The 24,154-nt window shown below is 35.9% G+C and overlaps 1 protein-coding gene across 1 annotated transcript in view; it reads left to right on the top strand.

Annotated features, from left to right (window-relative positions):
* The window catches only part of LOC123668318 (scavenger receptor class B member 1), a 92,451-nt gene that overhangs the window by 56,500 nt on the left and 11,797 nt on the right, over positions 1-24,154 (top strand). The window contains exons 4-7 of the mRNA XM_045602076.1: positions 11,854-11,992; positions 13,132-13,259; positions 14,040-14,124; positions 15,786-15,916. Of these exons, the coding sequence (XP_045458032.1) occupies positions 11,854-11,992; positions 13,132-13,259; positions 14,040-14,124; positions 15,786-15,916 (483 nt within the window). The remainder of the gene's footprint in view (positions 1-11,853; positions 11,993-13,131; positions 13,260-14,039; positions 14,125-15,785; positions 15,917-24,154) is intronic.

The raw sequence follows: 24,154 nt of genomic DNA, 5'->3' as shown, positions 1-24,154 counted from the left end.
CGTAGATTTCAGGTTGCAAAAATTCTGCGATTAATTTCAGTCATTTATGGTCACCTAGAAAAAGAGCTGTGGACGCCAAGATTTTTAACCACGTTGGAATAATTTAAAACGCGACCAATTCAACGCAAAACAATCCTAAAACAGAGAGTTGTGACTTGCTGGAATAAACAGATAATCCAAAGAATCGACTACAGTTGTTAATAATGCTCAGATTAGAATTTTAGGTATTTACAGCTTACATGCAACATACATACATACATAGATACTTTGTAGATTAAACAAAAGATTCTAAAATAGTAATTGCGGAGTTTTTCTGGAGCTTCTACATTCCGAACCGGTAGTAGTTTCACCTTAACTATTTTTTTTTCATTTTGTTTACTATAACTATAATTAATTAATAAAAAAATATATATAATTTTAATTTGTAAAATGACAATTTAAAAGCTTGCTTCTTTGGCAAGCGTACGGTCTCTCTGATAGATAGTATTGACGCCCGCAAGACCAGGAGCATTTCTAGCGCATTACCGACCCCTATCCCCAACCCTTCCCAGGAGCTCTGGCCACCTTACTCACTACAAGAACACAAGAATACTTAAGAGCAGCGCTATTTAGCTGTGATCTTCTATAAAATTGAGTTACTTGCCAAATGGACCATTCCAGATTTAAAAAAAAAATCTCTCGTGCTGAGCCCTACATAAACATTAAGTAAATTTAAGAAATCTGAATTACGATTTATTCAAATATTCAAAAGTCTATTTAAATTGAATAATACCAGTTAATATTTTAATTATGACCTCACATAAACTACTAAAATAGCAATTTGTTAAAAAAAATTTAACTAACAAATTTTGAACTATTGCAAAGACGTGTTTTGTATTTTTCGAGAATGTTCACCTAATTATAATATAAACGACAAATAAATATACAATATTCGTTCGTATTTATTCATGAGGATGTCCTTCAGAAACAGGCATATGTAGTTATTTATATATATGACATTATGGCTACCAAAAAACTGTTAAACATTTTGAAATTTTTTGTTTCGTTCTGACATACGCACGAACGCACAACAAACGTATCTAACTAGCAGAATAATTCGTATGCAAATACAAAGTATTAGAATTTCCCTATGTCGCGTATTAAATTATACATATGTTTACTCAGACAGCAGGAAATTTTCTGCTCAAAATATGAAGTAGTCCGCCCGGGGAAGTACCTCGACCTTACAGAAGATCACAGCTAAATAATACTGTTTTCAAGCAGTATTGTATTCCTGTTGGTGAGTAAGGTGACCAGAGCTCCTGGGGGATTGGGGATTGGGTCGGCAACGCGCTTGCGATGCTTCTGGTGTTGCAGGCGTCTATAAGCTACGGTAATCGCTTACCATCAGGTGAGCCGTACGCTTGTTTGCCGACTTAGTTTTATAAAAAAAATGTGTAGTGATAAATCTAATTTAGACTTTAACTGAGAGTACCGATTTAGATGATTATTTTTTTTAAAGCTTGCGCTTGTAGTGTGATCCCAGTTGAATTTGATTGAGATCTGATAAGTACTTTTTGAGTTAAATAATAATGCGCATTTAATTGACTATTTTTGTGGCTACACACCTACGTTATATAGTTCGTTGTGTTGAAGTCGGTTTTTTTTTCACTGCGCGCAAATACAATTATTCATGTACAATCAAATCTTCGATTTTCGGAATTAAAATCATTTTCTGTTTTTATAATTGTGTTCTTTATACAAATACCAATGTGATATGCCCTTGACCCCAGTGTATGCCTTTACGAGGACCTTTTTAGCAATTTCTAAGAAACTCGTGTAATTGCTTACGTATTTGTCAAGTTTATCTTTATAATTAATGATACGTTTCAAACCTTTTTACATCAAATACCCTGCGTTATCTTCAAATTAATAATCACTAAAATATATTTTTTGCGTGTTAGTTTTTTCATTCATCAAATTATTTATTATTTTATTTAATTCTTTATATTAAGGTTTACATTAAATTTTCTTTTATGAAAGTAAAAAGGCGGTCTTCTTATTAGTTAGATTAGATATTAGATACAGATCTTATTAGTTATTAGTTATGTGGCGACATCTATCGCGCGAAATACGAACGACTACAAACTACGTAATTAGAGAAAACTGACGTATGCTACATCGCGCTATCAGAGTTTTCAAAGTGAATAAGTATATATACAAAATCCCGACAACAACCGTCGGGGCGTTAGCCCGCCAGACACAACAACCGTCTGGTCGGAGGATCCTCCCTTTTCGATGGCCGACGTGATTCTACGCTCCTAAAGTTAGACTACATACAACCCCTATCAATAGAGATAATAATTTAAACTGAGATAAGGCACAGCAGGAAATTCCTGCTCCAAATATTCAGTAAAAACAATGACTTTACAGTTTGTATCGTCTAGTATTTATTTAAATATGAATTGGATATTTTTCAAGACATGTTGTGTTCCTGTTGGTGACCAGAGCTCCTGGGGGGACTGGGGGTAAGGTCGGCAACGCGCTTGCTATGCTTCTGGCGTCTGTAAGCTGCAGTAATTGCTTACCATCATCGAGCCGTACGTTTGATTGCGGACATAGTTGTATAAAAAATGTATAAAAAATGATAAAATTAAATTAACAATATAATATGAAAATTAATTATCAAAAACATAACAGTACAGTAAACATAACATAAACATATACAGTTACTAGCTGACCTGGCGAACTTCGTATCACCTTATTTTTTTCTGAAATATAATAATAACATAATATATCAAAATAAAATATAGCCTATCTTTTAAGTTGGATCAAACTGCACACGGTGTGCAAATTTGACTAAAATCGGTTAAGTAGTTTAGGAGTCCATTGAGGACAAACATTGTGACACGAGATTTATATATATTAAGATATACAGTATTTATAAATAAATAATGAATTATTCATTATAATGAAACCATGCAACCATGGTCACGAGAAGTCCTCCCTGAAAAAGTTGTTTCATTATAATACCTTCATTAAACAAAGTATTAGTATACAAATCCTTACGTCAAATTATATTAAACTGAACAATGTAACATCAACCGTTCTAGTGTAGCGGCGCGAGTAATCGCCTAGAACACCGACGGTTTACGGGTTCGATGCCCGCTCGGGGTGGGTATTTGTATTTATGCAAATATGTCTTTCCGGTTTGGATGTCTGCCCTTGTAGATCTCCCCACCGTGCCTCGGAGAGCACGTTAAGCCGGTTCCGGTTGTTATCATAAATATATGATAGAGATCGTTACTCATAGCAGGGAATGTATCCGCCAACCCGCATTGGAGCAGTGTTGTCAATTAAGCTCTGATCCTTCTCCTACACGGGGAAAGAGGCCAATGCTCAGAAGAGGGATAATACAGGCTGAAGCGTAACGAAGTTCGCTTAGCTAGATATTATTTATATAAATAAATTTACTTAGAACGGAACTAGAATACGCTGCCATCAGCGTAAATGCAACTTTCCACACTTCACAGGAATTTTTATCTATAGTTTAAACGGAAGCGTCAAAAAATATCACCTGATTTAGCGGACGTTGATATCATATCATAATATTTTGACGGGCCTTGTTCGAGTGCCCTATAGCCCAGTTCCTAATTTAATTTAACGGTTCGTATGTAAAACGAATCGTTTTTTAAAATAGGGAGGGGGCTCCCAAATTGCCTGTAGTTTTTATGTGCACATAGCGATTTTGATCATTCTTTGTTTATTTATTTCGCGGATAACTTTGTCGTTTATGAACCGATTGGTTTGGATTGTGTTGGTTGGAGTGGATTTGGTTGGAAACCAGAATCTGAAGATGGCATCTCAGAGAAATCGAGGGGAACCTTCGAAAATCGTAGTGGCGTCTAGTGCGTTTGTTACTTTTTTTGATTGATTTTTTGTCGCCAGTCAACAGATAAGCGAGACCGCGCAGATACAATATTTTAAAAGAAATCGAAATCATACAATATATCTATCGTTTATTATAATCGTATTAACAATAACAATAAAACACACCTCCACCCAAACTTCACGCTTATAATACCTAGAATACTTATCTGGAGGTCACTGAAAATTAATCAACTTTAGGGGTCGGATTTCAGCATAGGCTGCGAGGCCAATTTTTTTTTTATGGTAGATAATATAAAAATACTAATTTTGTGCGTGTGTATTTGTATGTGTGTGAGTGTCTGGGTATCTGTTTATTTGTGTGTATGCGAGTAAGTGTGCGCATATATAAGAAACTCCACAATTAGGACTTGGAAAGGTTAAAATTCATATTTAATTTGTTATTTATTTTAATACACAGTAATGCAGACATGCGAATTTGTTCTATTTCAATTTAGTTTTACGTAAATGTATTTGGTTGATGATTGATTATGGTAATTGTTGATACACTTAAATTGCCCTTAAAATAAAAATTGACGAATACTTAGCAAGTTATTCGCTTCATCCTGTAATATCCCACTACTGGGCATAGGCTTTTTTCCCCATGTAGGAGAAGGATCAGAGCGATGATGATTCACCGCGCTACTCCAATGCGAGTTAGCGGATATATTGCCTACTAAGAGTAACGATCGCTATCAGGTGTACATGATAACAACCGGGACCAACGGCCTAACGTGCTATACAAGGCACGTGGGGAGACCCACAAGGACTGCACAAACACTCAGATCACGGAAAACACCTGTATGGCCAATACAAATGTTTGTCATGTGTGGGGATCGAACCCGCAACAAACAAACAAGCGCAACAGGTACAATCCATGGCTGTAACCGTTGCGCCAACGCGGCGTCGTTTCTATAGTGGTAAAAAAGCATATTTATATAAAGAAGGAGTGATGAATGCTAATATTTTTTTACAATTATGAATAAAAAATACACTAAATCAATAAAAAATAAAAACATGACACACACTACCACACACACAAATATACCCTTTTGTTTATTATTTAAAGTTTTTGACAACAGAACGGTAACAATGGTCAAAATTATAATTTGAATTAAATATTTCTCGAATTTTCGACCACCGGGCGACCACTGGTATACATAATTAACTCAAAGGCCCCCACCAAGGGCCTTTTTCACCCGTTATGCATGCAAGTTAATCTTGCACATAAGTTACGAATAGACTCACCTGTAGAAGTGATAAACGTTTTTTGTCTCAATAAAGAAACTACAACTTCCTGATTCACAATTAAGAATAGAAATATTTATTTATTTATTTATACTTTATTGTACACCACAACTACATTTTAAACATTAAACACATTGAAAAACATTTACAGACTGTGAAGTACAATGAGCGGACTTATGACTATTTACCCATTTCTTCCAGACAACCCAAGTAAAGGAAGGATAAATTTAATATAATCTCGAGACAGGGTAGGTGGTGTAGTTATATGATAAACTTACATGCTAATACATACACATTACTACAGACTATACTTTTATAAATGCATACATACACACATGAATACATACATACTTACACACATACATTAATAATACATAACCTTATTATAAACTAATAAATAAATAAAAAACAATCTTATTATTATAATTGACAAAATTAATAATAAACATATTAAACTCTGAGGGAAAACATATTAGAACATAATTGTGTTTGCAGGCAAACGAAGAAAAACCGACTTCAATTATATCGACAAGTAATACAACGTAGGTAGACGAAAAATTAGTCAAGTAAATACGCATTGTCAAAGATTACTCAAAAAAATTGTCGTCAGATCTCGATGAAATTTAAATGTGACTACATGATAAACATCGGCTTTCGATTAAATCATTAAAATCGGTACACTCAGTAAAAAGTTATGCGGATTTTCGAGGGTTTCCCTCGATTTCTCTAGGATCCCATCATCAGATCCTGGTTTCCTTATCATGGTACTAAACTAGAGATATCTCCTTTCCGACAAAAAAAGAATTATCAAAATCGATTCATAAACGACGGAGTTATCCCCGAACATACATAAAAAAAATATATACGGTCGAATTGAGTAACATCCTCCTTTTTTGAAGTAGGCTAAAAACTCATTTTATGTCGTCCGTTTAACATAGTAAATTTTTACATACTAAATGCCTGTAGTGGCTCAACCTCTTTTATATACAACGGCAGACTATTTCATAAACTTATAGCTTCAACAGTAAAGGACTGACTGAAAAACTTACTTTTGTGCATCGGCATCTTCACTACATGACTTCGCAATGTCCTTGATACCGAAGCATTCCTCAAATATTCAAATTTTTCTTTAAGTAAGACGGAGCCTTAGTATCAAATAACACAGTACAGTAGAGGAAGATTATGCAGGTTCCGGCGAGAGCGTAAAAAAAGCCACTTGAGCTTTAAGTGAAATTCAGAAACATGGTTAAATTTACGCTTCAGCTTGTAATATCCCACTACTGGGCATAGGCCTTTTTTCCCATGTAGGAGAGGAATCAGAGCTTAATCCACCACGCTGCTCCAATGCGGGTTGGCGGATATATTCCCTACTATGAGTAACGATCGCTATCAGGTGTACATGATAACAACCGGGACCGACGGCTGGAGACCCACAAGGACTGCACAAACACCCAGACAACCGGATAGCGAGATTTTGTAGTCGCTCAAGCTTATCTCATACGTATAATAGAATTCGATGTTAAAAAACAAAAATATATTATAAACTTATATCCGGTGGATACAGTCATCCGTCAAATAGCGTTTATAATAACCATTGAACCGTGACGACGCGTTAGCGCAGAAGTCACAGCACTGGCTGTTGCGGTGGCGATCGCGGGTTCGATCCCCGCTCACGACAGACATTTGTATTGGCCATATAGATGTTGTGTTTCCGGACCCCTGACATAGGAAAAATCCTACCGAGGGCCGTAGAATGTGAAGCGTTTATTTTTATTCTTTATTAAAACAGGTAAATAAATAAATAAAATAAAAAAATAAAAAATAAATTAAAAATAAATAAATAAATAAAAGTCTTTATTTGACCGTGCTATAGTACAAGAGAAACTATTATTAATATATTATTATAAAGTTTTACTAGTTGCTTATAATTATTTACTTTTACTTATACTAAATTACTTAGGTTAAACAAGGTCCCCAGGTTGGGTAAAGGCCTCCTCCAATGATGCCCACTTCTCTCTGTCCTGTGCGATTAGCCACCACTTTGGGCCAGCAACTTTTTTTATTTCATCCTTTCATCGGGTGAGAGTGTCTTTCTCTCTTTCTTTTTCCTTGTGGTCCTCTCCATATGGTGGTATTGTAGGTCCATCTCTTCATTAAAACAGGTACTGAGATGTAAATCCATCTATCATAAGCACAAGCGCCCAGACTACGATAAACATCTGTATGGCCTAATTAAAAAAAATGTGTGTTATAGGATTATAATCAAGCGCTAATTTATAAATTTGATTTCAAACATTTAGTACCCATACCATCTGTCACTTCACCTCCTTGTCTTGAAGCAGGTAAAGTGATACGTGTGAATTTTATTTTATAAAGTCAACGGTTATAATTTTTTAAATAAAATAAATAACCATATTTCTATAACTCAGGTAAACGCTAATTTTAATTCCTGTTTACAAAAAAAAAAAAATATTGGCAATTTATATTACTTAGTAAATGACAGGACGAACTTCGTAACGCTGATTTTATGAAAATTATGAATGATCATGAGAAAAATAATTATCAAATATAGACAGCTTAACGCCTTAGGTAATAATAGCTGGTTAATATAATTTTTTTGTAAATTCATGGTATATATGTATGTAGAAGGTCGATCTTGGACGGATAGAAAACACTTGTGGTGAGGATATATTTATTGAGGATAGATGGAAGCTTTTACAAATGACTTAATTTAAACGTGCCGATCGCAGCGACGGTTACTGGACGACTACCATAATGTCTTATAATATACCTTACACTATATTAACATTTTACCAACATACCAATTTGTACCACATTACAGATTATATTGTACATGGGTCACAGATAATATTGCGTCGCTTACAATGTATATAAATATCGCATCAATCCTGAGCCCTGAAATCAAACCAACAACAGGGTTGTTGTTGGTTGAACAGCAATGTTACTGTTACTGTATGTCAATAATAATAAGAACTAATTATATAAAATCATTAAAAAGAGAAATTATAATTAACATAAACAATTATTTTAAAAACGGACGTTAAAATTCGCGAAAGTGCTTAAAGTAATTAATTATATTTTTTTTCGTTGCGCTTATTATCAAATTACTTGTTTTAAAAACCCACCTTAAATAATATAAAGTATTGAGGTAGGGTAGAGCATTGATGCCTGTGGGTCTTCCTGTGGGTGTCGTAAGAGGCGACTAAGGGATAAAAAAGTTCCACTACCACCTTGGAACTTATAAAGCCGACCGATGGCGGAATAACCATCCAACTGCTGGCTTTGAAATACACAGGTCGAAGACAGGCAGCAGCATCTTCGACACGACAAAGCCAGTCCTACGGTCACCAACCCGCCTGCCCAGCGTGGTGACTATGGGCAAAACACATGAGTTCATTCCTTTTTTGGCGCGAACTTGTGGAGGCCTATGTCCAGCAGTGGACTGTAATAGGCTGAACTGATGATGATGAGAGCAAGAAGTATCCGGCTCAAAGTCTGAAGCAGCCCGACTGGGGAAGTATCTTAAACCTTACAGAAGATCACAGCTAAATTATACTACTTTCAAGCAGTGTTGTGTTCCTGTGGTGAGTAAGGTGATCAGATCACCTGAGGAGACATTGAGCTGACAGTAGGCTTGTTAGCCATCTTTGTAGTATAAAAATTTGTAAGTGTCTTTGTAATACATAGACTCAAATAATAATTAAACGTATTTTAAAAATTCTTTCACCAGGAGATTACGTTATAACATACGGGTGATAACAGAACAGACTAAATCGTGTAGTCTAAACAGGCGAAGCCGCAAGCAAAAACCTAGTTTTAAATAAAATTTAAAAATTTGTTTTGAAGAACTCAACTAATGACGTAAAGTGATAAATATTTATATATTGTTTGATCTATAAAGGGGGTGATAGACGTGCGAGTAAGTTCGCGAACTTGTGACTCGACGATTTTTTTCGTTAGTGTGTCACCCTAAGTACGCGTACTTTAAAACCGCCGAGTAAGTTCGTTGGCGATCCGACAAGTTTGAAATTTTGCTCGTAACCCGCCTCCGCTCGTACGTGTGGCAGCACTGCGAGCCGCAAGCCGCCAATTTTAACTGACTTTCAAAAAAGGAGGAGGTTCTCAATTCGATTAAGAACTTTAGAACTTTTGACTAGGTGGACTGATTTCCATGATTTTTATTTTAATCAAAAGGTTTTCTACATCGTGTGTTCCCATTTAAATTTTATTGCGATCTAATAAGTAGTTTTTGAGTTATATCTAATAATGCGTATTTACGTGACTGTTTTTTCGTCTACCTACGATGTGTTACTTGTCGATGTAATTGAAGTCGGTTTTTTTTAAACACAATTATGTTTCGCTAGTCCGTGGACGCGCAACGCTTGTAGTATAGGTATTTGTAATTTTTGTTAATTTTGATTGAGAAATTACTCAAAATGAATTATTTCAGAACTTCATCTTTTTTTGGTTTTTATAATGTAATACGATACAATTCCTAAGTAACACAAAGCTTCTTCTGTCGACGATATCGCAATACAGAATGAGTAAGCTTCACGCGTGTCACCGACGTCGAGCCGAGTAAGTAGGCGATCCTTAAAACCGCGTACTTAAAGTTCGCACGTCTATCACCACCTTAATATATCAAAGAAAAAATTTTCCGTGTTCAATCTTAAATTTAAATAAGTATTAATTATAGTTTAGTTTACAAACAAGTTTTAGTTTTACGGAACATATGACAAAAAAAAAACCGACTTCAATTACATCGACGAGTAATACAACGTAGATCGACGCAAAAATAGTCAAGTAACTACGCGTTATCAAAGATTACTCAAAAAGTATTAATCAGATCTCAATAAAATTTATATGTGACCACATGACAAACATCAGCTATCGATTAAATTAAAAATTATCAAAATCGGTACACCCAGTAAAAAGTTATTGCGGATTTTCAAAAAGTTCCCTCGTTTTCTCTGGGACCCATCATCAGATCCTGGTTTCCTTATCATGGTACTAAACTAGGGATATCTTCTTTCCAACAAAAAAAGAATTATGAAAATCGGTCATTTTAATAATTTTTAATTTAATCGAAAGCTGATGTTTGTCATGTGGTCACATATAAATTTTATTGAGATCTGATAACTACTTTCTGAGTAATCTTTAATAACGCGTAGTTACTTGACATTATTTTCGTCACCTTACGTTGTATTACTCGTCGATGTAATTGAAGTCGGTTTTTTTTCGTTTGCGAGCAAACACAATTATAAGAACTCTGCGAACTGAACAACAACTTTTTTGTTAAATTTTTTATTTATTTTATTTTATACTTTATTGTACACCACAAATATATAATAGTTACAGACAGTGAAGTACAATGGGCGGACTTATGGCTAATTAGCCATTTCTTCCAGACAACCCATACATAGAAAGGAAACTTAGTATCTAAATTGGGTAAGTGGTGTCAATTAGACGCGGAAGAAGTCGCGGGTACAGCTAGTTTCTTTATAAATCAATAAATTAATATCAAACATCAAACACGAATTTAAATTCTGTGTCTTGAGTCCAGAAACACATAAAATAAACACAAACACACAGACAACGACAAAGAATGAGGATGGAACTCTCGGCCACTAGCTCATCAGCTCACCACTGTGACTACTGTGCCACTCACTTCAGCCTATCGCAGTCCACTGTTGGACATTGGCCTCCACAAGTTCGCGCCAAAAAAAAATGGCGTGAACTTATGTGTGTTGCCCAAAGTCACCACACTGGGCAAGCGCTAGGCGGGTTGGTGACCGCAGGGTTGGCTTTGTCGCACCGAAGACGCTGCTGCTCGTCTTCGACCTGTGTATTTCAAAGCCAGCAGTCGGATGGTTATCCCGCCATCGGTCGGCTTTATAAGTTCCAAGGTGGTAGTGGAATTCTGTATCCCTTAGTCTCCTTATACGACACCCACGAGAGGAGAGGGGTGGCTATATTCTTTAATGCCGTAACCACACAGCATTATTTCTGTTATTTGTGTTTAATTGCAACGTCAGCAACAAGGTACAGGCTTATCACGCATGCTTTGATCACCTGAACAGTTAGATAAATAAAACCTATTTTTTTTCGTACTTTTAGAATGTCTTGTGAGGTATCTTATGTTTGTAATCGAATAAATAAAAGAATATAAAATCCTCAGAACAGCAGCGATTCGGCTAAGTTTTGTTTTTAAAAATATTTATTAGTTTTTGCTAAATAATATCTATTTAATCTGAGGAATTCCATATAAAAGGGATACAAGGTATACTTACAAGAGTGATAAGCTATTAACGTCGGATTTTATACTGGTATGTTTTATAGCCTACATTTATTTTAGTGTATTTATTGTCGTTAATAATATACTTTATTATATTTAGTATATTACTTTCATGGTTTTAACTGCGTTTAGTTCGGTGCTCGTGAAATTATGACACATTTAGCGATTACTTTATTATTACCGACATATTTTTCATATACTGCTTTTATTAAAGGTTGCCTGGAAGAAATCGCTATAAGCGATAAGGCCGCCTTTGCATACATTACTTGTTTTTATATCTAATCGTTCTGAAATGTATCTTTTTTGTGTGTGGAGTAAAGTTTAATAAATTAATAAATAAATAAAATTACTTTTTTATTTATATAAATTATTTTTGTTCACAGAGAAGATATGGAGAAGGTCAACATCAAATTCCACGATAACGACACGGTTACGTACCAACACAACAAAATATTGCGATTCGTTCCTGAACTATCTGTCGACAAGAATCAAAAACTCGTCGTACCAAACATACCGCTTTTGGTAAGTACGTACACGTGTGTATATAACGTCCCACCGTTGGGCACGAGCTGCTCCATATAGAAGTCAAAATCGAAATGAAAAATTACATTATTTAAGTAGTCCATAAGAGCTCTTTCGAATCATCATTTTACAAAATAAATTATATTTGTTTCAATGAATTAATTATCGTTCGAACTGAAGTTACGACTCTGAATGTAGATTCTGCAGAGAAAAATCGGAATGTAACTTCGCATGTACTCTTTTAAAAATTGTGTTTTAATATATAATAAGCGCGTTGCCGACCCAATCCCACCCCCCTCTCCAAGGTTCTGATCGCCTTACTCACCAACAGAAACACATTACTACTTGAAAACAGTATTATTTAGCTGTGGTCTTCTGTAAGGTCTACCCCAGTAGGGCTGCTCCATATTTTGAGCAGGTAATTCCTACTGTGCTTTACCTCAGTACATCTTCACCGTTAATGTTATCTTGAACCGAATACTTTAGCTATAAAATTCTTTTTAATGGAAGGGAGCTAAATCTCTGCCGCGTTGGCGCAAGGGTTACAGCCATGGATTTTACCTGTTGCGCTGGCGGTTGCGGGTTCGATCCCCGCACATGACAAACATTTGTATTGGCCATACAGGTGTTTGCCGTGGTCTGGGTGTTTGTGCAGTCCTTGTGGGTCTCCCCACCGTGCCTCAGAAAGCATGTTAAGCCGTCGATCCCGGTTGTTATCATGTACACCTGATAGCGATCGTTACTCATAGTAGGGAATATATCCGCCAATCCGCATTGGAGCAGCGTGGTGGATTAAGCTCTGATCCTTCGTATTGTTAGGGATAACTCAAGAAGTACTCGTCAGAACTCGCTCTAATTTAGATGGAACCACATGACAAGAACCAGTTTTCGATTATAAAAATGAATCATCAAAATCGGTACACCCAGTACAAAGTTATGAGACAACAAAAATAAAAAAAATTGTCGAATTTTCCTTGTACTCTTTTTGAAGTCAGTACAAAGAATACCAACTTTGCATTAAAAAAATGTAAATAACCTTTATAAAAATTTCCTGAAGACCCATTTTAGTTGGTTCGTTTCATTGGTGAAATAAAGTATATATAACTTCCATAGTTTTTTCAAAAATACTTTCTCCTCAGACAGTCACCTCATTCTCACCAAACCTCGCGGGCTGGCTGTTCAACTTGCTCGTTTCTGGCTTAGCAATTACGTACAGAGAAAGAGCTAAACCATTTGTTCATGTTACCGCTGAAGAATTGGTCTTTGGGTAAGTTATAACATTAATAAACTAACGGCTCACATTCAACGGCGCTAACTAGGATATACTTCTGTGTTGGTGTCCAGAAACATACACAAGAACAAACGCCCAGACCATGGCAAATATTTGTATTACATTATCATGTAACATTGTCATGCGTGACGATCGAACCCATAACTAGCTAACTAGTGGAATAGCCAAAAGGCAGAAGGCTTTTTTCTTTCTTTTTGATTTTTTTTGCGTCAAAAGATTTTTAATATAATGCGATAGACTAGAAAACTACATTTTAGTCTATGAAAATTTCATAAAACCAAAATTAAAATCAAATCCTTTACTAGTTCATAATACATTTGTTTAAAAAAATCTATGATCGATCTGAGTTACTGTTAAATAACGTGACAATGTGGCAATTTTTTTGAATGTATAACTAAGTCAGCAAACAAGCGTACGGCTCACCTAATTGTAAGCGATCACCATAGCTTATAGACGTCTGCAACACCAGAAGCAAGCGCTTTGCCGACCCTATCCCTAATTCCCCCCGGAAGCTTTGTTTACCGTACTCACCAATAGGAATAAAACACTGCTTAAAAGCAGTATTATTTAGCTGTGATCTTCTGTAAGGTCGAGGTACCCCAGTCGGGCTGCTCCATATTTTTAGCAGGAAACTTCCTCCTGTGTCCTACCTCATTGATTTCTTTTTGAAATTCTGGACTTCACTTAATACTGCAATGAAAATTAATAAACCGAAATCACTTCATTATTTTTGATTAACATAAAATATTTTTACAGGTACAACGACCCTCTAGTGACTCTTGCACACTACTTCTACCCTAAAGGAAAGAGACCAAACAGTCAGATGGGACTTTTGCTCGCCGTAAGTATAGATACTTTAAATAATTTGATTTACATATTATGCTCATGTACGTAATATGATATTTTAAAGGGCATCTTGTAACTACCGAAGAGTGAAATAATTCAACGCTCTTCAATATTTATATCCAATGTTTCTTATTCCAACATTATAGGAGAAAATTATAGGAGAAAAACTTTCTCCAGCTTCTAGTATCTCTCTCTCTTTCTCTCTCTTCCTCTTTCTCTCTCTTTCTCTTTCTTTCTCTCTCTTTCTCTCTCTCGCTCGGCGTTAAAAGCGTTTAGACTTAGATGTTATATTTAATGTGCATTTAAAAGACGAATCCCTGATCTTTAAAAATTGTTTTTATAATTCATCGTCCCAAAAGTATATTTTACAGAGCGTGTGGTAATTCGGAGATTGTGAGTGGTAAGTACTCTGGACAGTGTGTATCTGGAATATTGATATTTTTGTCAAATTTTCGAGACCCATTTTCTGAATATTTTTTTTTTTTTGTAACACAAAAAAACTAAACCAAATTTACCGCAAACCCGAAAATTCGCTCATCCACATCCATACTCACCCTACTGATAAATACGCTACTGCTAGGGCTACTTGTATTTCGACAGTTAGCTTTGTCATTCACCATTCCATTTATTAGGTCGGTGCCTAGCGAGCTTAACAATCTGATTTATTGATAAAAAATAGTTACATTTTCTTAAAGAAAAAAAAAAAAAAAGATTACTATACAGAAAAAACATAGTCAAATTCCTTCGTGCTAGTTAGTAGTTTGAATGAAAAAACCGTACTGGTTTTTTTTTTCTTCTAAAATTCTAATAACACGCTGAACCGCAAGCAGGCTATGCTTGCGATGCGCTGTAAAAAGTTTTTATTGTTTCGCAAGAATTATGACAAAAATTTATGTCTTACTAGCATAGCTTCAGAGATTTGTTAAAAAAGATAAAAAAAAAACATATTATTTGGTCAAATAAAATAAAATTTAAAAAAATGTAGTATAATTGATAACGCGTTGGCGCAACGGTCACAGCACTGGTTTGTGGCTGTTGCGCTGACAGTTGCGGGTTCGATCCCTGCACATGACAGACATTTGCATAGGCCATACAGATGTTTACCGTGGTCTGGGTTTGTACAGTCCTTTTTGGTCCCCCCGATCGTGTCTCGGAGAGCACGTTAAGCCGTCGGTCCCGGTTGTCATCATGTAAACTTGATAGATATCGTTACTCATATTAGGGAATATATCCGCCAACCCGCATTTTTCTTTTCCTACATGAGGAAAAACGCCTATGCCCAGCAGTGAGATATTACTGGCTGAAACGAATAATGTAGTCCAGTAGCTACCGAATATTTTTTTCAGTGATTATTAACGAGCTGTAACTTTATGAACTAGAACAACACTTCTAAGCACTGACCTAGATAAATGTGTAGCGGCAATAATAACCCGTATCGATAATTTTCACGACGGAAAAAACTGGGTGTCTCTTCATCAAACCAACTCACTAGATTCAGCCTGATATTAATCACTGGATATCCAGCTGCTACGGGACTAATAAAACACAATGTCAGCTAAATAAGAGATAAATGGTTGAAACATCATTAATTACTTTATTTAAAGTTTTATATCAAATAATAAAAATAAGTTTATGTACTTTGATATTTGTTTCAAGAGAAACGGAACACTAGAAGAGGTATCGACAATCTACGCGGGTCAAGATATGGAGAAGTTCGGCTATCTGGACAAGTTGAATGGACTGGATCACCTGCCCTACTGGCCTGAGAGTCCTTGCAATGATATAAGGTAAGAACCGTTTTGAAAGCTAAATACTGCTCTCAAGCAGTGTTGTGTTCCTGTGTTGAGCAAGGTACCTAAAACTCCTGGGGGAGGTCGGGGGTAATGTCAGCAAAGCGCTTGAGATGCTTCTGTGGTGTTGCCAGGCGTCTATAAGCTACAGTAGTCAGTTACCATCAGATGGACCGCTTATTACACAGCCAAATCGATTTTCCTGAAAAATAAATAATCCATAATAAAATTATTATAATAAGCAACGGATAAACAACTCTAACAACTATAAATATTACTGTACATAATATGTAATTTTGAATAATTAATTTTCATATTTTATTTGTTTACGATAACTAAAATTCTAAGTCATTTGTCCATTTACATAGTTGTGTCATGTTATCAATTTTTTCTCTATTTATTTATTTAAAATATAAAAGATCTTAACTAAAAAGATTACCATGTACCATAATTGTGTTTGTATGCAAACGAAAAAAACCGACTTCAATTACATCGACTAATACAGCGTAAGAAGACGAACAAAATTAACAAACGCACTAGTCGCTACTAAGATTTAAGAAGGTTAGCCTCAATTTCTCTGGTATGCCATCAGTAAATCCCTTGGGATATCTCCTTTCCAACAAAAAAGAATTAAGAAAATCGGTTCACAAACAACGAAGTAATCTTCGAATACACATAAAAAATACATATACGGTCCAATCGAGAAACCTCATTTTTTGAAGTCGGTTAAAAAATCATTGTTGTTTTACCCGCACACCAGCATTCCACATTGTATGCTTACAATATCGAAATAAGTTAATAGCATATAACAAGTTAATAATGACAATAAAATGATAATACAATCAACATTTTTACATAACTACCCTCCAAGTTTTATACACACTGTGTGTCAGTTTGTGAGAACATACACAACACGATAATGCAGTCGCATTAGCTTGAGGATACACACGGGGTGATTTAAGTTGAACAATATTATTTAATGTTTATTTTTATTAACGATAAGAAATATTGTTTTAATTTATATTTTATAAATCTATTGTCAGAGGTTGTCTGTAAGAAATCACTATAAGCGACAAGACCGCCTTTGGCCTTTTTATATTAAAATATTGTTATTTAATTTAATTCTAAATTTGCAATAATGCGTTGAATTTATTAAATGAATAAATATCCCATTGTTAAGCTAAGCTCCCTCGTCCTTGGAAGGTCTTATCACGACGCTGCTAGCCCATAGTGGTTGGCATCCAAAAACCTTAATTTTCCCAAGGTAAAATGTGGCAATTATACATGGTTATGGACCACAGCAACTTTTGGACAAGAACTAGGAAACCTTCGATTAGTCATAATATTAGTTTATTACTGTATTGGCTTTTGTTCATACATGCCGTGTGGTCGGTCGAGTAGAATAGCACCACCCCCTTTCTTCCCGTGGGGGTCGTAAAAGGCGACCGAAGGATAAACCTGGCCCAAAATCATCAGACTCCTGGAGAAGGAAAACTTCATTTGAAACCCGGAATGGGGTCTCCGTCAAGCATTCGTGGAATAGCTCTAAAATGCGAAAGACTCATGCAACCGAACTGGCTCCACACGTATCGACTCGTCGTTCCTGTGGGCCTAGCCAGTGAGGTTGAGAGGGTGGCGCAGAGCTTAGGTAACTCTGCGTTTTCCTGAAGAGTGACCTAGGCGACACAGTGTCTGTCTGACACTGTCTAAATCGTCTGCAAAAGACGGAGTAAGGCCAATGAGAGATGAGACTATATTGGCTTATATCACACTAGCTGACCCCGCAAACGTTGTTTTGCCATATATGTTATTAACCCCCCATAATCCCCTCCCCCTTATAACTTAGCTGTATGAAAATTAGATGGTGGCCGATTTACAGACCTACCCGATATGCACACAAAATTTCATAAAAATGAGTCCAGCCATTTCCGAGGAGTATTGTAACTAACATTGTGACACGAGAATTTTATATACAAAGATTTTTCACTGAATTTTTTTTTTCAATCACAATAAAATATAGCGTATGCACTCCTGCATAGTGTAGCTTTCTGTTAGTGAAAGAATTTTCGTGATCAGATAAGTATTTGCGAAGTAAACGAACAAAGTTAGAAACTTTACCTCTTTATAATACAGTAATACTCCGACTTACGCTACCTCGACTTACGCGAATTCGGAGTTACGCGATTTAATTTTCTCGTCTATTCCTTTTTTGTTTGACTCCCCCCACCCGTATTATTATTCGTTCAGTTTACAACAGGCACAGACGCGTAGTGCGGAATTGGCGCGTAGGTACATAAGTTACGATTTTGTGTTTTTTGGGAATCGACAGTCAGATCAATTACGAAAAATACCCCGCAAAACTGTACCCCGACTTACGCGAATTCGACTTACGCGGAAAGCGCTCAGTCCCACCAATCGCGTAAGTCCGGGGTATTACTGTATTAGTATAGATTATTTTTATACAACTACGATGGCACACAAACGTGCAGCGGTTACCGTATACTGTGGACGTCTGCAACATTAGAAGCATTGGAAGCGCCGTACTAACCCTGTCCTGAAGCTCTGGCCACTTTACTCACCACTCGAGCACAACACACCTTGATACCAGTGTTATTCAGGAGCAGTGATCTGATTTGTGATAGTGATAAGATTGAGGGACTTCCCAGGCATCCTGCTCCAGATTTTGAGCAGGATATGTCCCGCTGCGCACTACCTCAATGATCAACATTAATTTACTAAAAATTTTATATTCATCAAATGCTGTGTGGCTACGGCACTAAAGAATTTAGCCACCCCCTCTCTTCCCGTGGGTGTCGTAAGAGGCGACTAAGGATACGAGGTGACTAAGGGATAACACAGTTCCACTACCAACTTGGAACTTATAAAGTCGACCGTTGGCGGGATAAACATCCAACCGCTGGCTATAAACTACACAGGCCTTTTTAATGTAGTGGAATGTAAGTAAATAACAGATATAAATAAATACATATATTTAAAAAATCCCCTACTAACAGTAACATAGGCTAAGTGTATATTGTAAGTAGAACGTAAGTGTACATATATGGTAACTAGCAAATAAGTGTAAATATAGACATAGATAAGAAAAATAATAAAATGTTCAAAAATTATGAATGGATGAATGATGAGTGATCAAAGAGTACTTGTAAGGGAAAAAAACCGTCAGCGTCGGACCACGTCCTAGTTTTACTAGGCAGTGATAGGACTGTCGATTTGTAATTGTACTGCAAAATCGCCTTTGATATGTAATGCATGCATATTTAACAAAAGGTATAGGCATTTTGAGCCCGTAGGTGTTAATTGTTAAATAAAAATAAAAAACAACAACACAGGCCGAAGACGGGCAGCAGCGTCTTCGATGCGACTAACCTGCGGTCACCAACCATTAATTCCGCCAATAAAATGTCACGCAGTTTGGCGGATTATAAAATTGTACAGTATGTGGTCAAATAAAGAATTTATCATTATTTATTATTTACTAACCCGCCTACCTAGCGTGGTGACTATGAGCAAAACACATGAGTTCACACCATTTTGCAGTGGACTGCGATAGGCTGATGCGTGTGTATATGATGTATATGACGACATTTAATCTTTGAATATCTTATTGATTGTTGTTTTTAAAAACTTTCGAGCTTCGTGCTGATTCTTTCTACAGCCTGGCGATTCAAAAGCGATTTTGAACTTTGAATAGAATTTTTTTTGATTCCGATTAAGTTTTTACTTGAACAGAAACTATCAAACCACGACAAACACATGGGTTTTATTTATTTCTTGCGGTTTACGTTAATACGTACAAACTCTTCAACACACATTAATATAGATGATACGTTCATCTAAAACATCAAGCAAACCTGATTTATGTCACAATATAATCACGTTTTCCTCATAAACGAGTCGTAAAGATTTTATCTTTTCATCTTTAACTTACGATTTGAATTAATCTGTCCGTGCGTCACGTGTATCAATACAAAATAGTTTCCTTATTATGGAGTAAAAGAATCGTCAATTATATCTACATCGATATGTATATAACTCCTTACTAGTTGTCGGCCAGTGGTCAAAATTCGGCCATAATTTAACCACAATCGACTCACATAACGTTCACTCTGAATAATTGTGTTTGCTCGCAAACGAAAAAAAAACCGACTTCAATTACATCGACAAGTAATACAACGTAGATCGACGAAAAAATAGTCAAGCAACTACGCGTTATCAAAGATTACGCAAAAAGTAGTTATCAGATCTCGATAAAATTTATATGTGACTACATGATAAACATCAGCTTTCGATTAAATTAAAAATTATCAAAATCGGTACACCCAGTAAAAAGTTATTACGGATTTTCGAGAGGTTCCCTCGATTTCTCCGGGATCCCATCATCAGATCCTGGTTTCCTTATCACGGTACCAAACTAGGGATATCCCCTTTCCAACAAAAAACCAACTGTGACCAATCGGCACACACCACCTTTCGATTAAAACAAAATTTGTTGAAATCGGTCTACCCGGTCAAAAGTTCTGATGTAACATACATAAAAAAAAAATACAGTCGAATTGAGAACCTCCTCCTTTTTTGTAAGTCGGTTAAAAAAAGAGATTTCCCTCCAGTACACCTCGGAGATAACATACTTCCCCACTCGGACGGAGTTAAATACCTTGGTCTCCATTTGGACCGCAGACTAACATGGAAAAATCATGTTAAAACCAAAAGAGATGAGTTGAACATAAAATATAACCATGCTCTGGCTGCTAGGACAAAACAACAAATTGTCAACGGACAATAAACTCCTAATCTACAAAACGCTCCTGAAACCAGTGTGAACGTATGGGATACAGCTCTGGGGAAGGGCCAGTAACTAAAATATTGCTATGATACAAAGATCACAAAATATCATCTTGCGCAACATTTCCAATATTCCTTGGTTCATCACAAACAGTGAAATCCATGCCACCTTGTAAATGACCACAGTGAAGGAGAAAATAAGAGCTGCCTCAAAAATATACCAATAACGGCTTGCCCTACAACCTAATCAATTGGCAACCCAGCTGAAAAGCCAAAAACATCTTGGGCGCCTAAAGGGGCATGATGTACTACAGCTGCACGAGAGGGTGTAGCACCCTCATAACCCGAGAAGTGCTCTCGATAGAGGGCTCACTCATCGCGCCAACTATCGCACCAGCTATCCGCTTATAGTCCAAGGACTGATTGCAGATTAAAACATAACAAAAAGAAATTAACCATAGACTAAAAATAAACAAAAGAGTATATGTGTGTGTGTATGTCAAATACATGGCAGTGTGTAATATTTTTTTTTATTGGTTTAATACATTTTATGTATAATTTAAGAAAAAATAGCATTCTGCTCTCCTTCTCTATATAAACTGTAAATGTACGAAATTTCATACTCCTTCGTCCACCCAATTTAATTACTTTAAAATTTTAATTTGTAAAATTACGATTCTAAAGGGCTTTTGGAGCCTATTTGAGTGCAGTTAATTTTGATTTTGAACTTATTGCTTTACCACTGTGCTAACACGATTTTGGAAATTGTTTCATCATCATCCTACCAGCAATTTGCTATTAATCTCTGAATCGGCTTGATCGATTTTGACAGGACTTTCACTGGCAGACAGCTGATGAAGTAAAGATTGATTTAGGCTACTTTTATTTTAGAAATTTATTTATTTTGAAACTCTACGAACTGAATTTTTTTTAATTCCACGTGGACGAAGTCGCGGCCACAGCTAGTAGATGATAAATTCGTTAAATATAAATTGTCAACATGGTAATGACCTTAATAAATTATTATCGACATCCGCTCTTAATGTGTTTCGATGCACTTTTTAAATAAAACGGATACGTGCACTGATAAAATATTTATAATTTGTCTAAAATTAATTAACATTAGTTTTGTTGTACAAAAAGCTTAAATCATTAAAAGTCTTCAGTCAACTTATTTTAATTTATCGCTCGGTAAACTGATTATTAATAAATCTAAGAAGCATTAAACGTTATTTTTAGAATTTCAATTGGGTATATATAAACACGTATTCTAGCGTCTTAAAGAACCCAACCCTTAGTGATACATCTTGCTCAAAATCTGGGACAGCCCGATTGGAAAACACCTCACCGTTATGGACGATCACAGCTAAATAATAAATCTTTCAAGTTATTTTTCAAGTTATTGTGTTTCTGTGGTGGGCAATGTGGCCAAAGCTCCTGGAGAGGGTCAGGGGGGAGAAAAAGGATGATAGTTTGTATCTACGGTGTTAAAACTACGATATCAAGTAACGCGTTCAATCTGCTGACATAGCAACAATGTTTTGTTTTAACCTTTTTATGTGTGTATAATTTGTAGTCACGTACATACTTATTTTAAAATTCATCTCATCTCATCAAGATCAACTCAGGTTTTTCCTTTAGCGAAAAAAAAATTGCCTTAGTTTTGCTCAATTAATGAACTATTTACTTCAAATGAGATCTTTTATATTCTTTAGAAATACTATAGTTGAATAGGTAATCAACCGTAGGTACTACAAAATTGTAAAAATCCCTTTTAAAGGTTATACTGCTAATTAAGAGATAGATTAGATTATCTTTTTGCAGTGTAGTTGCATTTACAGAATTTCAATTTAGAATTTAAATCAAGTATTCGTTAAAAGTTATGTTTATTTAAAAAGGTTTGTTTCGAAATAAACCTTTTTAAATAGGTATTCGTAAAGTTATTCTTTATCTAGATCCATTATAAGAAGAGGTTTTTTGGATAGATTTTCACTTATCAATAATGTCCTTGATAAACTGCCTTTTTTGAGGTAGTGCACAGCAGGAAACTTCTTGTTCAAAATTTGTAACAGCCTAACTGGTGGTAACTCAGTCTAACAGAAGATCACAGCTAAATAAAAGTGCTCTTAATTAGCAGAGTTACTATGGTAAATAATATAACAAGAGCTCCTGGGGAAAGGTCAGGGTTAGGGGGGGGGTAGTATCTCAACCTTACAGAAGACCACAGCTAAATGATACTATTTTCAAGCAGTCTTTTCTTCCTATTGGTGAATAAGGTGACCAGAGATCCTTGACGGATTAGGGATAGGGTAGGCAACGCGCTTGCGATTCTTCTGGTGTTGCAGGCGTCTATAAGCTACGGTAAACACTTACCATCAGGTGAGCTCGTTTGCCTACATATATAAAAAAAAATAGAGTAGAAACGCGCTTGGAGTGCTCCTAGATGGTTCCATATGCGGAACGAACGCCTTTTTCCCACCTTTGCACATTCGATGCACTAAAAATCCTCCTATTTATGTGGTTTTTATTTTATCAGGTCGGCCTTAATCTATAATATATATAAAAGCGAAAGGTCATTCATCACGAAATCTCCGAAACTATAACACCTAGAAACTTGAAATTTGGCAGATAGGTTCCTTATAGAGCGTAGACATCCGCTAAGAACGAATTTTACGAAACTTGACCCCTAAGGGGGTAAAACAGGGGTTGGAAGTTTGTATGAAAGTTCTATGTTTTTGGCAGATAGGTTCCTTATAGAGCGTAGACATCCGCTAAGAACGAATTTTACGAAACTTGACCCCTAAGGGGGTAAAACAGGGGTTGGAAGTTTGTATGAAAGTTCTATGTTTTTGAAGAAAGATGCTTAATATTTATAATGTATGCTCTATAAATGATGAGAAGGTGTTCAAATAATGTATATTTAGAAATCAACTCCCTTTTTGGGTTAAAACGGGGGATGGTAGGTTGACCCACTCATCACGAAATATCCGAAACTATAACACCTAGAAACTTGAAATTTGGCAGGTAGGTTTTTTATAAAGCGTAGACATCCGTTAAGAACGGATTTTACGAAACTCGACCCCTAAAGGGGTAAAACGGGGGTTGGAAGTTTGTATGAAAGTTCTATGTTTTTGAAGTAAGAGACTTGAAATTTAAAATGTATGGTCTATAGATGGTGAGAAGATGTCCAAATAATGTATCTTTAGAAACCAACTCCCTTTTGGGGTTAAAACGGGAGATGGTAGGTTGACTCACTCATCAAAAAATCTCCGAAACTATAACACCTACATACTTGAAATTTGGCAAGTAGGTTTTGTATAGTACGTAAACATCCGCTAAGAACGAATTTTACGAAACTCGACACCTAAGAGGATAAAACGGGGTTCGGAAGTTTGTATGAAAGGCCTATGTTTTTAAAGTGAGAGACGAAAT

This window comes from Melitaea cinxia, chromosome 30 (assembly GCF_905220565.1).
Source record: "Melitaea cinxia chromosome 30, ilMelCinx1.1, whole genome shotgun sequence".
Classification (NCBI taxonomy): domain Eukaryota; kingdom Metazoa; phylum Arthropoda; class Insecta; order Lepidoptera; family Nymphalidae; genus Melitaea; species Melitaea cinxia.
The sequence above is the reverse complement of the archived record's forward strand: the minus strand, read 5'-3'. Positions and strand labels throughout refer to the sequence as shown.